Here is a 13,194-nt window from a genome sequence, read left to right on the forward strand (position 1 = left end):
TGTAGTGCTCGTTCCAAGAAATTGATTCAGGATATTTACCTACTTGTGTTTTATCTTATATCAGTGAGTGATAAGATTATGTCATTTTATTATAAATACCATTGAACTATTCTCCAGTGACTTGTATGACACCAGATCACACAACAGACATGTTGAAACTGTAAGTAGGATATTTCTTTTTCTATTATATTTCAAAATTTATTTTCGACCTCCATTGTATTGGAAAGATTTAGTACTTTGCTTCCTCAGTTACCGGCAGGTGTATGTTTAAATTGCGGAAAACTGCCCGTCTTCATTATATAGATAGATCAGCAAGCCACATACAACACAGTGGCCAATTTGAAAAGTTAAAAGTTAGCACTGAAATGTAGAAATTGTAAATTGTAACTACCGGTAACTGTAATCTCATGCAAATACATCATACTTCTTTATCCATTTTGGGGGTGTGCTGGTGGGATGACTGGGTAGTGGATCAAGAGTTTTGATTTTGATCCCAATCTTGTAAAGTTGCCTGCCTAACCTTGTGTGTTTTCTTTAGATGAATGAGAGAGAGAGAGAGTCATTTCGGGACTAACATATGGTTTAATTTTATTTCAATAATTCGCTTGCGCATAGGGGTCTTTAGCAGTGGGAGGAAACCGGAGGACCCGGAGAAAACCCACAAGGTTGGACAGGCGACCCTACCCCTTGTCATGTACAACCCTTTAGATACATGAACTAGGGTTTAATTTCTTACTGTTCTGCTCCGACTGGGCCAATGAAGACGGGCATATGCCATGTAATGTGCTATGAGGGGAAATTTTGCCCAGACAGCGGTGCCATGGCCTGCTCTTATATCGAATTCCAATTTCTAAGGAATCTTTTATGTGCACACCAATGTGTACATGGGTCCTCGATTTTTGTTCTCATTGGTTCATAGTGGATCAATTTGACTGAAATTGCCTTTACATTATCTATTTTTTAACTATTATAGTGAGAACTGCCAACTTTTTAACTTATCTCCCTTAATGCCCCTTTAAATTTATAAATTTCAGATTTGTTTTCGTGTTATTTGTAACTCAGAGTTTATCAATTGACTTGACCATCCAGCCATATGGTCATGGTTCTGAAGTTGTGGAAGCTGTAGTTAGTTTGATACGCGAGAACTGTATCTTACCTAATGATAACCTACTTCTAAGACGTCTTGCTTATGTTGAATCTCGGGATGGAACCCTCCCGTTTGCAGCCGAATATTTTGGTGGAATTTGGCGGGTAAGATACCTTATTATTGTCCGTAAAAACAGCGCCAACGGAATTGAGTGGGAATGGGTGGGTAGTCGTGGGCTTGGGGTAAGCCCCAATAACCCAATTTTAGCACGCTACACTAAGAGACCTTCCTAATATGAATTTTAATATAGATATAATACCATAATCATGTTTGAATAACCAGCGAGTGGCCTGTCCTGTCTGATGTTCTTTATAGTAACAGGGCTGTAAATGGCTAAAGTAGATTGGAAGAAACAGTTCTCAATATGGGATATAGCCTGTGCAGTGGCAAACTGTAGGTCACAAGAAAGGCAGCTCGGAATCTGGGGGTGTTTTAAGCTTCACTGTGAGTCCATGTCAGAGCCCTGGTTGGGGTTCAGGGTTAAAGATCCAGAAAAATACTTTTATTTGAACGATTTTAATGCTAGAGGTGATTTTGTTACACGGGCACCATATTTTAGTTTACAAATTCCTTAGGTTACGAGTTGACAAGATGCCAAGCCTCCCCATTCCATTTCAGATTGATGAAGACATGTTCTTGAAGACTAAACAGAAAACACCAACGCTTACTCCACTGCATGCCATCATACAACAAAAGTTTAACAGGGATTGGTCACTTGTTCCATGGCATGAACTAGTTAAACCTCTTTACTCCGGGCTAGCCGCAGCACTGTATATCGCGCAGAGTGTTAATGGAATTGTACCTCAAAATGTAGAAGAGCAAGGAGCGTATTGGGAAACTGATTATCGTAATGGTACTTCGGCTTATAACTATACGAACATTGTTAATCTAATGACTAAAGGTAAGTTACAAATATGTCCATCACAACTTCTGTAGTTCGAAAACTGATGGCTTATAACTATACGAACATTGTTAATCTAATGACTAAAGGTAAGTTATTATGTCCATTACTACTTCTGTAGCGCGAGATGTAAGTTATTATATGTCCATTACTACTTCTGTAGTGCAAAAGGTAAGTTATTGTATGTCCATTACTACTTCTGTAGTGCGAAATGTAAGTTATTATATGTCCATTACTACTTCTGTAGTGTGATGGCTTATAACTTTACGAACATTGTTAATCTAATGACTAAAAGTAAGTTATTGTATGTCCATTACCACTTCTGTAGTGCGAAAGGTAAGTTATTGTATGTCCATTACTACTTCTGTAGTGCGAAAGGTAAGTTATTATATGTCCATTACTACTTCTGTAGTGTGATGGCTTATAACTTTAAGAACATTGTTAATCTAATGACTAAAAGTAAGTTATTATATGTCCATTACTACTTCTGCAGTAATTGCTTAAAAAGCCTATAATCAGTTCTTGAGCGTAATTTATGGAATACAATCACTAGTTTATAACCTGGGGTTAGGTGGTCAAGTGGTTTAACATGTGGGAGTGAAATCATAAGGTCTGATATTGATTGGGGGGTTGGATGGCCGAATGGTTAGCATGTGGACATTGTATCATAAGGTCTACCATTGAGTCAACTGGCATGGTTTTGATTCCCCGGTTGTACGTGACAAGGGGTAGTGTCGCCTGTACAAACTCGTGGGTTTTCTCCAAGTCCTCCAATTTCCTTCCACTGCTAAAGTCCCCTAAGCGCAAGAGAATTATTGAAATAAAATTGTACCATGTGTTAGTCCCAAAAGGACCTAGTTTGTTTCGAGTTGATGTTAAACCCCATTTCTCTGTCTCTATTATCGTACAGGGCAACATTTGGTTAAGTGTTCTCTTATTATTTTCAAGCACAAATCAAATATTGCCTTGTTATAAACCAGTGATTGTATTCCATATAAATTGTTTTAAAATATCACATTTGTCCGTGATTGATATTACTTTAGAACCTTGGGGGCTTGGGTGGCTGAATGGTTAACGTGTGCACGTTGGATCAGACATTGAGTGAAGTGGCATGGTTTTGTTTCCCTGTTTTTACGTGACAAGGAGTAGGGACACCTGTCTAACCTCAGCGGTTTTCATCCTAGTCCTCCGGGTTTCCTTCCACTGCTAAAGACCCCTACGTGCAAGAAAATTATTGAAATGAAATTGAACCATGTGTTAGTCCCGAAAGGACCTAGTTTGTGTCGAGTGGACGTTAAACCATATTTCCCTCTCTCGCTCTCTCTATAGAACCTATGTTATTTTTGTTTTGTAGGTTGTGTTGGAAATGAAGAGATTGATTTGATGTTTATAGTTGATTCTTCAAGTAGTTTAAGTAGAGATGATTTTGAACGAGCTAAACTCTTTGTCTTAAATGTAATAGAGGAATTTATAATTGGCACTACCAAAACAAGAGTGGGTGTTATAAGATATTCTAGTAAAGTGTTTCAAGCTGTAGGTTTCAACAGGTGGGTATTATATTTTTTTAAGCAATATTTTTATTCAGATTTCTATCTGAATAGGGATTGGAGAATAGGCATAGCCTATATTAAACCCAATCTGATTAAAATACAGATCTATATTTCGTTTCGTTTTTTTTTATACTTTCCATGGCCTACACTACATGAAGATCTGACAGGTTGTTGGGATAGGTCATGTCAGAGGTCATACGAGCGGCTTAATGACGTCAGACATTTGATTAACCAATCAGCATTGATGTTACTAGTGGTTTACCCACAGTTCCGTTTCAAAACATGCCTAAAGCTTGCCGTAACAGACCGTTTCATTGGCTAACCCCTCACACCATTCAGAACACGTCAATGATAACAACTCTTCCAGATCCTAGTGTAGTAAAGACAAGTAAAACGAAATTTTGAACTATAAAAACGAAACGAAATAGGATCTGTGTTTTAATTAGATTGATATTAAACCCCTCTCCTTAACAGGTACCTTGTGGGTTTTCTCCGGGGTCCACCGATTTCTTCCCACTGCTATAGACCCCTACGCGCAAGCGAATAATTGAAATAAAATTAACCCATATGTTAGTCCCGAAATGACCTAGTTTGTGTCACATGGACGTTAAACCCCATTTCTCTCTCTCTCTCCCTAACAGGTGGGTATCATTAAATAATGTTTGTGTTGCTAACAAAACACCAGGGTAGAGACCCAGGTGTTTGAGGGGGGTAGAGCAATGGCTTCACGCTCGGAATGTCCTAGGTTCATTCAGATCCTGGTTTGGGCTGAGAAGAATTTTCAGGACTTTTTAACAACAGTTCTTACTGGTTTCCTCTCTTGGAATCTATGGGGCTGAGGGGAGCAGATGGCCGAATGGTTGGCGCGTGTGTGCTGTATGATACGGTCTGTCATTGAGTCAACTGGCGTGGTTTCGATTACGCGGTTGTATGTGACAAGGAGTAGGGTCACCTGTCCAACCTCGTGGGTTTTCTCTTGGACCTCCGGTTTCATCCCACTACTAAAGACCCCTACGCGCAAGTGAATTATTGAAATAAAATTGAAAAATGTGTAGGTATCTAAATGACCTAGTTTGTGTCAGTGGACTTAAACTCTCTCTCTCTCTCTCTCTCTCTCTTTTAAGAACAATTTGCAAGGAACACAGCACCTAGTCATTTTGATAAGTTGGTTTTCTCTGGTTTCCTCCCACTACTAAAGACCCCTACGCGCAAGCAAATTATTGAAATAAAATTAAACCGTGTGTTAGTCCCGAAAGCCCATTTCTCTCTCTCTCGCTAACCAATTTCATTTGGCAAGATGACCCTCTGTGTTTCATTTCAGCCTTCAAAACCCAGCAAATATCAAGACTATGATAAACAGTATACCGTATGAAAGTGGAAACACGGCAACAGCTAGTGCATTAGATGCAGCATTGGCTAATTTTCAAGCTAATCCTCGTCAATCTTCCATTAAAGCTGTAATATTAATTACAGACGGCAAGTCAGATGATAGTATAGATACCCATCATGCAGCAGATAGGCTGAAAAATTATGGTGCTGTTCTATTTGGTATTGGTGTTGGGAAGTTGTTTGACATGCCAGAACTTGAATATATTGCCACGCCCCCTTCTTGTGTTCATATATTTACAGTGCAGAACTTCCAGGCTATTAATTCATTGATTGAAGAAATACAACATAGTGTCTGTAGAGGTAGGCTATAAATACAATTAAAACACGGATCCTATTTCGTTTCGTATTTTTTATAGTTCAAAGTTTCATTGTACTTGTCTTTACTAAACCATGATCTGGAAGAGTTGTTATATAACCCGTTCTGGTTGATGTGACTGATTTGCCAATGAAACATTCTTGGCGTACTATGCATGGAACTGTGGGTATCCTTCTAGAAACATCAATGCTGATTGGTTAATTAAATGTCTGACATCATAGGGTCAAAAAGCTGCTCATATGACAGCTGATGCGACCTGCCACTACGACTGGTCAGATCTTCATGTAGTAGAGGCCATCGAAAATATAAAAAAATAAAATGAAATATAGATCTGTATTTTAATCAGATTCTGTTCAGCAAGGTCCTCGTAGAAATTCTGTGGGATGCAACCTCATGACAATGTCTGTATGTTGAGGGGTTTCTCATCCTATGGATAAAATTGAATCAACAATAATACTGTTGACGATTCTAAACCGATACTGATATTCTAAACAACGCATTCTAACCCCAAGACTGCCGGAACCCATGTCCCCCCAACCCGCATTTCCTGATCTATAGAACTCTGACATGTGAAACTGGGTACTGTCCATGTTTTCTGAACACATCTGTATGCTGGTATGACTGACATTTGAAATTGGGTACTGTCCGGGTTTTCTGAACACATCTGTATGCTGATATGACTGACATTTGATATTGGGTACTGTCCGTGTTTTCTGAACATATTTGTTATTTTATTACAGCTCCATTATATGCTAATAGAACTGTAACATGTGAAATTGGTCACTGTCCACCATATGCTTTCCCTTTATCATCTGTCGGTTTAACTATAACTGTAAGTATTTTGTAGTTTATCATCTGTCGGTTTAACCATAACTCTAAGTATTTTGTAGTTTATCATCTGTCGGTTTAACTATAACTGTAAGTATTTTGTAGTTTATCATCTGTCGGTTTAACTATAACTGTAAGTATTTTGTAGTTTATCATCTGTCGGTTTAACTATAACTGTAAGTATTTTGTAGTTTATCATCTGTCGGTTTAACTATAACTGTAAGTATTTTGTAGTTTATCATCTGTCGGTTTAACTATAATTGTAAGTATTTTGTAGTTTATCATCTGTCGGTTTATCTATAACTGTAAGTATTTTGTAGTTTATCATCTCTTGGTTTAACTATAATTGTAAGTATTTTGTAGTTTATCATCTGTCGGTTTAACTATAACTGTAAGTATTTTGTAGTTTATCATCTCTTGGTTTAACTATAACTGTAAGTATTTTGTAGTTTATCATCTGTCGGTTTAACTATAATTGTAAGTATTTTGTAGTTTATCATCTGTCGGTTTAACTATAACTGTAAGTATTTTGTAGTTTATCATCTCTTGGTTTAACTATAACTGTAAGTATTTTGTAGTTTATCATCTGTCGGTTTAACTATAATTGTAAGTATTTTGTAGTTTATCATCTCTTGGTTTAACTATAACTGTAAGTATTTTGTAGTCTGTTATTCCATCATTGACCAAATTGATGAGATATTAATCTCTTTTGTTCTTCATCTTTCCTTCGGAACGTTGATTGGCCGAATGGTCGGCGCTTGCACATTTTATCATAAAGTCTGTCATTGCGTCAACTGGCGTTGTTTCGAATCCCCGGTTGTACGTGACAAGGAGTAGGGTCGCCTGTCTAGTCCCGTGGGTTTTCTTCGGGTCCACCGGTTTCCTCCCACAGCTAAAAACCCCAACGCACAAGCGAATTATTAAAATAAAATAGAAACATGCTAGTCCCGAAATGACCTAGTTTGTGTTGAGTGGACGTTAAAACCCATTTCTCTCTGTAGGCCAAACAATCTGTAACATAGGAGAAATTTACGTTTTACATGAAAGGAATTCTCATAAAAAAATCCTATATGTAATAACTTCTATATAAAATAAGACAAAGGCACGTCTGCTATTATAACTCTGATAAGCTTTATTGATGTAGGTTCGTATGTAGTAACATACTTATACAAATAAGGAATTGGTGGAACTAATGAATATTTATGAGTTATAATAATGGGTTACTATTGGTATATGTATTACACTGTATAGTATAGAAACTATAGGACATTACACTATACATGACTCGACCCTAACAGTTTTATGATTAATGACCTTTATTTTTATTTTATTTTAGGCCAATATAACTTGTGGTGTCACCAATATATACAGTTCTGTATATCAACAATATCCAAGTCAAGCTTCCTATGATATCCACTCAACTGTAATGTATAATAAAACATCTGAATTCTATCAAGAATATACTGGACAAGAACAGTTTCTATACGTTAAAGTGGATAATAAAATGATTGATGGTAAAACTTATCCTAATGGATGCTGGGTAACCTTGACCCCAAACCAAGGTCAAATAAGTCATGGTCAGTATATCATCATAACCTTTGTCATTTTATGAAAATATGATTCAAAATGAAATGAAATGGAATTTAACGTCCTACTGTTCTGCTCTGACTGAGCTATCAAGACGGGCATATGTCATACAGAGTGCCTCCACTTTATTACCAATTCCAAATGTCAAGGAGTCTTTTACATGCACCCCAATGTCTATTTGTCCCATCCAAACAACCGGGCCCCTCCGTCCTACACCACTGACATGGGGAACTATGCAGGAAAATTGTGATGAACATTCTTGGCTAACACCAGGATCGAACACAGGATCTCCAGGTTAGCGAGCTAATGTCTTATTCCCTGAGCCACCACGGCTCCCCATTTAATCTGGGATGGGGTATAGTATAGTACTGAGTGGTAAATGTATGCACACCCAAACAAAACAGGGGATCACGTGGCTAAGTGGGAAAGACGCTGGCTCTGATCATGATGTACATATTCTGTTAAAAATTGGTGAGCTATAACTAAGAATCATTTTTAAATCTGATTTAGACTTAGTTTTCTATGTATGTCTTTTAGCCGCTTACATGGAAAATTCCTATTACATTTGCATTTGACCGACTATTTCGTCGGCGAAAATGCGTACATGGAAAATGGGCATCATACAAGTTTTTGCTGCTTATGCAAATATTGTGAGCTTGCACACTACAAAAAAGTGGAGTTTTGTTTGTTTGTTTTTTTTATATACAACTACTGGTACTGGTTTTGTATATTAACCAGCATTTCTGGTTATCAATTGATAACGATATCTGAATGTGTATTGAAATGTAGCAAGTTAATAAATTCAGAAGTAGTATATCCATATAAGTGTGTTTATTTCTTTAATTGTTTTAGCTGTTTATATTTACTGTGAAGAAAATGGTGTGAAGAGAAATTGTACTAAAGAAGAACTATGTCCAAGTAAGATATTTATCATTTCAAGCAAAGAGTTTCGCATGTGAGTCCATGGAGCACCACACTGTAACCCTTTAACAGGGGTGGGGGTGTTGGATGGCCGAATGGTTAGCACGTGCACGCTGTATCATAAGGCTTGTCATCAAGTCAACTGGCGTGGTTTCGATTCCCGGTTGTACGTGACAAGGACTAGGGTCACCTGTCCAACCTCATGGGTTTTCTCTGGGTCCTCTCACTGCTAAAGACTCCTACGCGCAATGACCTAGTGATATGTACAATGTACTTTCCCAGTCTTACCAGGCTTCATCTCAAACTGAAATTACATGCCATTGCTCATTTGATTTCATTTCATGTCTTTCATTCTCTTCCAAAGAAATATTCAGGAGACCTACATGTTTAATGTTTAAATTGTATCTTTTCTTTTTCTTCTACTAACAGATGGTCAAATGCCTGGCTACAATCCCTGCACCAAAGAAAATCTGGCCACAGGAAAAACCAAATTTCCGTACCCTGGTGATAACACAAAATTCTATTTGTGTGATTTGAGTGGCAATGCATATGTAGTTAATTGTCCAGCTGGTCAGGTATTTTCTGCTAGTTGTGAGATTTGTTATGGTATCGGAACTGGGATCATCAGCAACTGTGATAATTCTAGCTCATCATTTAACTACCTGTGTACAGAGGAGAACCTGTTAGCTGGAAAATATTATTTTGCTCATCCAGATAGTATATCTCTGTATATTCAGTGTGATCCCTGGGGTCACGCATTTGTGCGAACTTGTTTAAATCTTGGATCCAATTTTGTTTGGCAGGAATCAAAACTCACCTGCGAGCCACGTGACACTAGGATTAATCCTTGTCCTCACATGAGCATTGATGGGGAACGTTTTTATGCGTTTCCACCAGATAGAACTAAGTTCATAGAATGCAATGATCAGTTAGATCCTCTTGTTCTCAAATGTCCCGCGGGGTTAATATGGGATGACTGCGTTAAAACATGTTCTTATAAAACTGCAGTTGGTAAAGATTGTCACATTGATCCTAAAGGTCCTCTTGCTGGCTATATTCAAGAATATGGTGGAAATTAATAAAAAGATTGAATAATATTAAGAATAAAATTTTGTTATTACCATGAAATAAGCCTATCATGTTATTGCTTCCTGTATCTTGATATATATTTAAAGATACATTATGGGAGATTAGATAAAGAGCTGGCAGTTCTCACTATAATAGTTAAAAACAAGATAATGTAAATGGAATTTGCTGAAAATTTCAGTCAAATTGATCCACTCTGAACCGAAAATTTAGCGATTAAATTTAAGGCCTAGGCTCGATCATCATTACTAAAGTCGGTACGATAAAACACATAGTCTCGATTATCCATTTTTTGATTTAATCATCAATAGGTGTTGAGCAGCAATTCAGATTCTAATCCAGTAAATATCATAGGCTAGCGATGACATCGAAAGTTGATTAAGGTCTTTATAAGTTAATTAATGTCTAATTAATAATTTAGATAACATTTCAGGCCTAAAGAAAGACCTGCAATAGGCAGATTTAGCTCTTGCATAATGTATGTTTAAATTTATTAAATACATTTGTTATTATTCTGAATAGCATTTCATGCTTATCATTGGACCAGAAACTGGGGCCCCTCTCGCGCTATTCATCTGGTTGCTGTTGTTTTTGGTGGGAGGGAGGAGGGGGGGGGGGCTACTCTCTTTGAAAAAAGCCTACAACTCTTTCAACTCAAGTATGATCCATATGAAACTTGGTATGCTTGTTCTCATGACACTTGCATGTCAATTGATGGACTTCGATTTTGATATGATATCACAATTCCAAGATGGCAGTGATGATGTCATGCTCGGTTATTGGTCCATGTGATACTATTGTAATTGTATTGAATGATATTTTATGCCTTTCATTATTATATTTCATGGTACTGAAAATTATTTTATGCCTTTCATTATATTTCACGGTAATGAATATTATTTTATGGCTTTCGTCATTATATTTCCTGATCCAGAATATTATTTTATGGCTTTCGTTATCATATTCCTTTTAACTGAATGGCATTTTAAGCCTATCATTATTATATTTCATGGTACTGGGTATTATTTTATGCTTATCATTATTATATTCCATAGTACTGAATAGTATTTAATGCCCATCATTATTATATTCCATAGTACTGAATAATATTTTATGCCTATCATCATTATATTCCATAGTACTGAATAATATTTTATGCCTATCAGTATTATATTTTATGCCTATCATTATTATATTTCATGGTACTGGATATTATTTTATGCCTATCATCATTATATTCCATAGTGCTGAATAATATTTTATGCCTATATTTTATGGTACTGGATAATATTTTATACCTATCATTATATTTGATTGTACTAAACATATTTTATACCCATCGATAGTGGTTTGTATACTAAAACTATTGAATCGTACTTGAAAGAACAGAACCTTTTTGATTCATGTTTAATTCAGCTGATCTGGTATGTTATATCAATTACACATCAGGCAAGTTCTACACTATTCAAATGAAATGAAATGGGGTTTAACGTCCTACTGTTCTGCTCCTACTGGGCTAATGAAGACAGCATTTGCATAGAAATTGTGCTATGAGGGAAATTTTGCCTGGACAGCGGTGCTGTGGCCTACTCTTATTTCAAATTCCAACTGTCAAGGATTCTTTTACGTGCACCCTAATATGTCCATGGGGCCTCAGTTTTTCATCCCATCCAAATAACTATGCTTTGTCCCTTGCCAGGCCCTCTGTCCTACACCACTGACAAGGAGGAACCACACCGGTAAAATCCCAGTGAACTTTCTGGAAAAACACAGAGATCGAACATGGGACCTTCAGGTTAGGGAGCCAATGTCATACTCACTGAGCCACCATGGCTCTCACTACACTATTCAATATTCATTTCAATACAAATAGCATAAGTCAGTTTATTTACAAATGGTAATTTAGTTTTGGACTAAAAACTGTCATCTTTTGAAAACAAAATCAGAATAATGGTTACGGATTGACATTTTTTGATAAAGAGAAATTTCTGTCTCCTAAACAAATCAAAAAAAAATTGGGAATGAAATCAAAGTTGGTTAATTCCTGATAACGTGGGTGGCCGGTGGAGATGTAGGGGAGAGCAGGTCTACAGGCCTGGCAAGTAAATCTGACCACACGCTCGCCACACAATACATTTAATTTCCACTTTTATATATGGTATTATATTACTTCCTTCATTATACTGCCATTGGGGGGAGGGGTATGGTTGGTCTTGTGGTTTAACGAGGGCGCATGAAACCATAAGGTCTGTCATCGAGTCAAGTGGTTTGGTTTTGGTCCTTGCTTGTACGGGGGGTTGGATGGCTGAATGATTAGCGTGCGCGTGCTGTATCATAAAGTCTGTCATTGAGTCGACCGGCGTGGTTTCGAATCGCCGGTTGTATGTGGCAAGGAGTAGGGTCGCCTGTCCAACCTCGTGGGTTTTCTCCGGGTCCTCCGGTTTCCTCCCACTGCTAAAGACCCCTACGCGCAAGCGAATTATGTAAATAAAATTAAACCATATGTTAGTCCCGAAATGACCTAGTTGTGTCGAGTGGACGTTAAACCCCATCCCCTTCTCTCTCCCTTGCTTGTACGTGACAAGAGGTATGGTAGCCTGTCCAACCATGTGCATTTCTCCAGGTCCTCCAGTTTCCTCCCACTGCTAAAGACCCCTACATGCAAGTGAATTATGGAAATAAAATTGAACCATATATTAGTCCTAAAATGACCTAGTTTGTGTCGAGTGGATATTAACCCTCATTATCTCTCTCTCTCTTTACTGTTAGTCCTGATGCTGCTTGCATTGTGCTTAGGAAACATTTGTGTCGAGTGGATGTTAACCCTCATTAATCCTCTCTCTTTCTCTTTCTCTTTACTGTTAGTCCTGATGCTGCTTGCATTGTGCTTAGGAAAAATGTTTTCTATGGTACGAATCCCAGCAAAATTTTATAGGAATATTACTGACATAAATTTGAATACCGTACAAGAATTAAATATGAAAAATAACAAGTTGCATCTATTTTATATATTTTGCTGACACATGATTTTTAATTATAGTCTGAAACTGCCTGCTTAAATAACAATAAGAGTTATGCCCCTTTATTTTCTGTAAAAATGTCCAACAAAAAATTTGAATTAGCAACACTACTGTATACCCTTCATCATTAGTCCAGTCGGTGCAAAAATGCAGGGCGATAAACCCCAACGCTGCCATGCTATGTGGGAAAATTTGCACAGACGCTACAGCCTACTCTTACATCCATTTCCAACTGCCAAGGGTTCTTTTACGTGCACGCCAACTTGTACACGAAACTTCGATTTTTTTGGTCTCATCCGAATGACTATACATTGTCCCTTGCCTAGCACTCTGTCAAGCACCACTGTCAAGGTGGAACCAAGGCAGAAATTCCCAATGAACTTTCTCAGCCAACACCGGGACCTCCGCGCAGGTTAACGAGCCAACATCTTACTCACTGAACCACCATG

At 37.5% G+C, this 13,194-nt stretch overlaps 1 protein-coding gene across 1 annotated transcript; it reads left to right on the forward strand.

The window, feature by feature from the left end:
• The first annotated feature begins 134 nt into the window (after positions 1 to 134).
• LOC126822243 (uncharacterized) lies at positions 135 to 10,305 on the forward strand. Its single transcript, XM_050551025.2, has 9 exons — positions 135 to 160; positions 1,035 to 1,251; positions 1,766 to 2,048; positions 3,403 to 3,595; positions 4,920 to 5,287; positions 6,044 to 6,135; positions 7,468 to 7,708; positions 8,571 to 8,636; positions 9,069 to 10,305. The coding sequence occupies exons 1-9, from the start codon at positions 150 to 152 to the stop codon at positions 9,716 to 9,718; spliced, it is 2,121 nt and encodes a 706-aa protein (XP_050406982.1). The 5' UTR covers positions 135 to 149; the 3' UTR covers positions 9,719 to 10,305.
• Positions 10,306 to 13,194: the final 2,889 nt, after the last annotated feature.

This window comes from Patella vulgata, chromosome 1 (assembly GCF_932274485.2).
Source record: "Patella vulgata chromosome 1, xgPatVulg1.2, whole genome shotgun sequence".
In the NCBI taxonomy this organism is placed as follows: Eukaryota; Metazoa; Mollusca; class Gastropoda; family Patellidae; genus Patella; species Patella vulgata.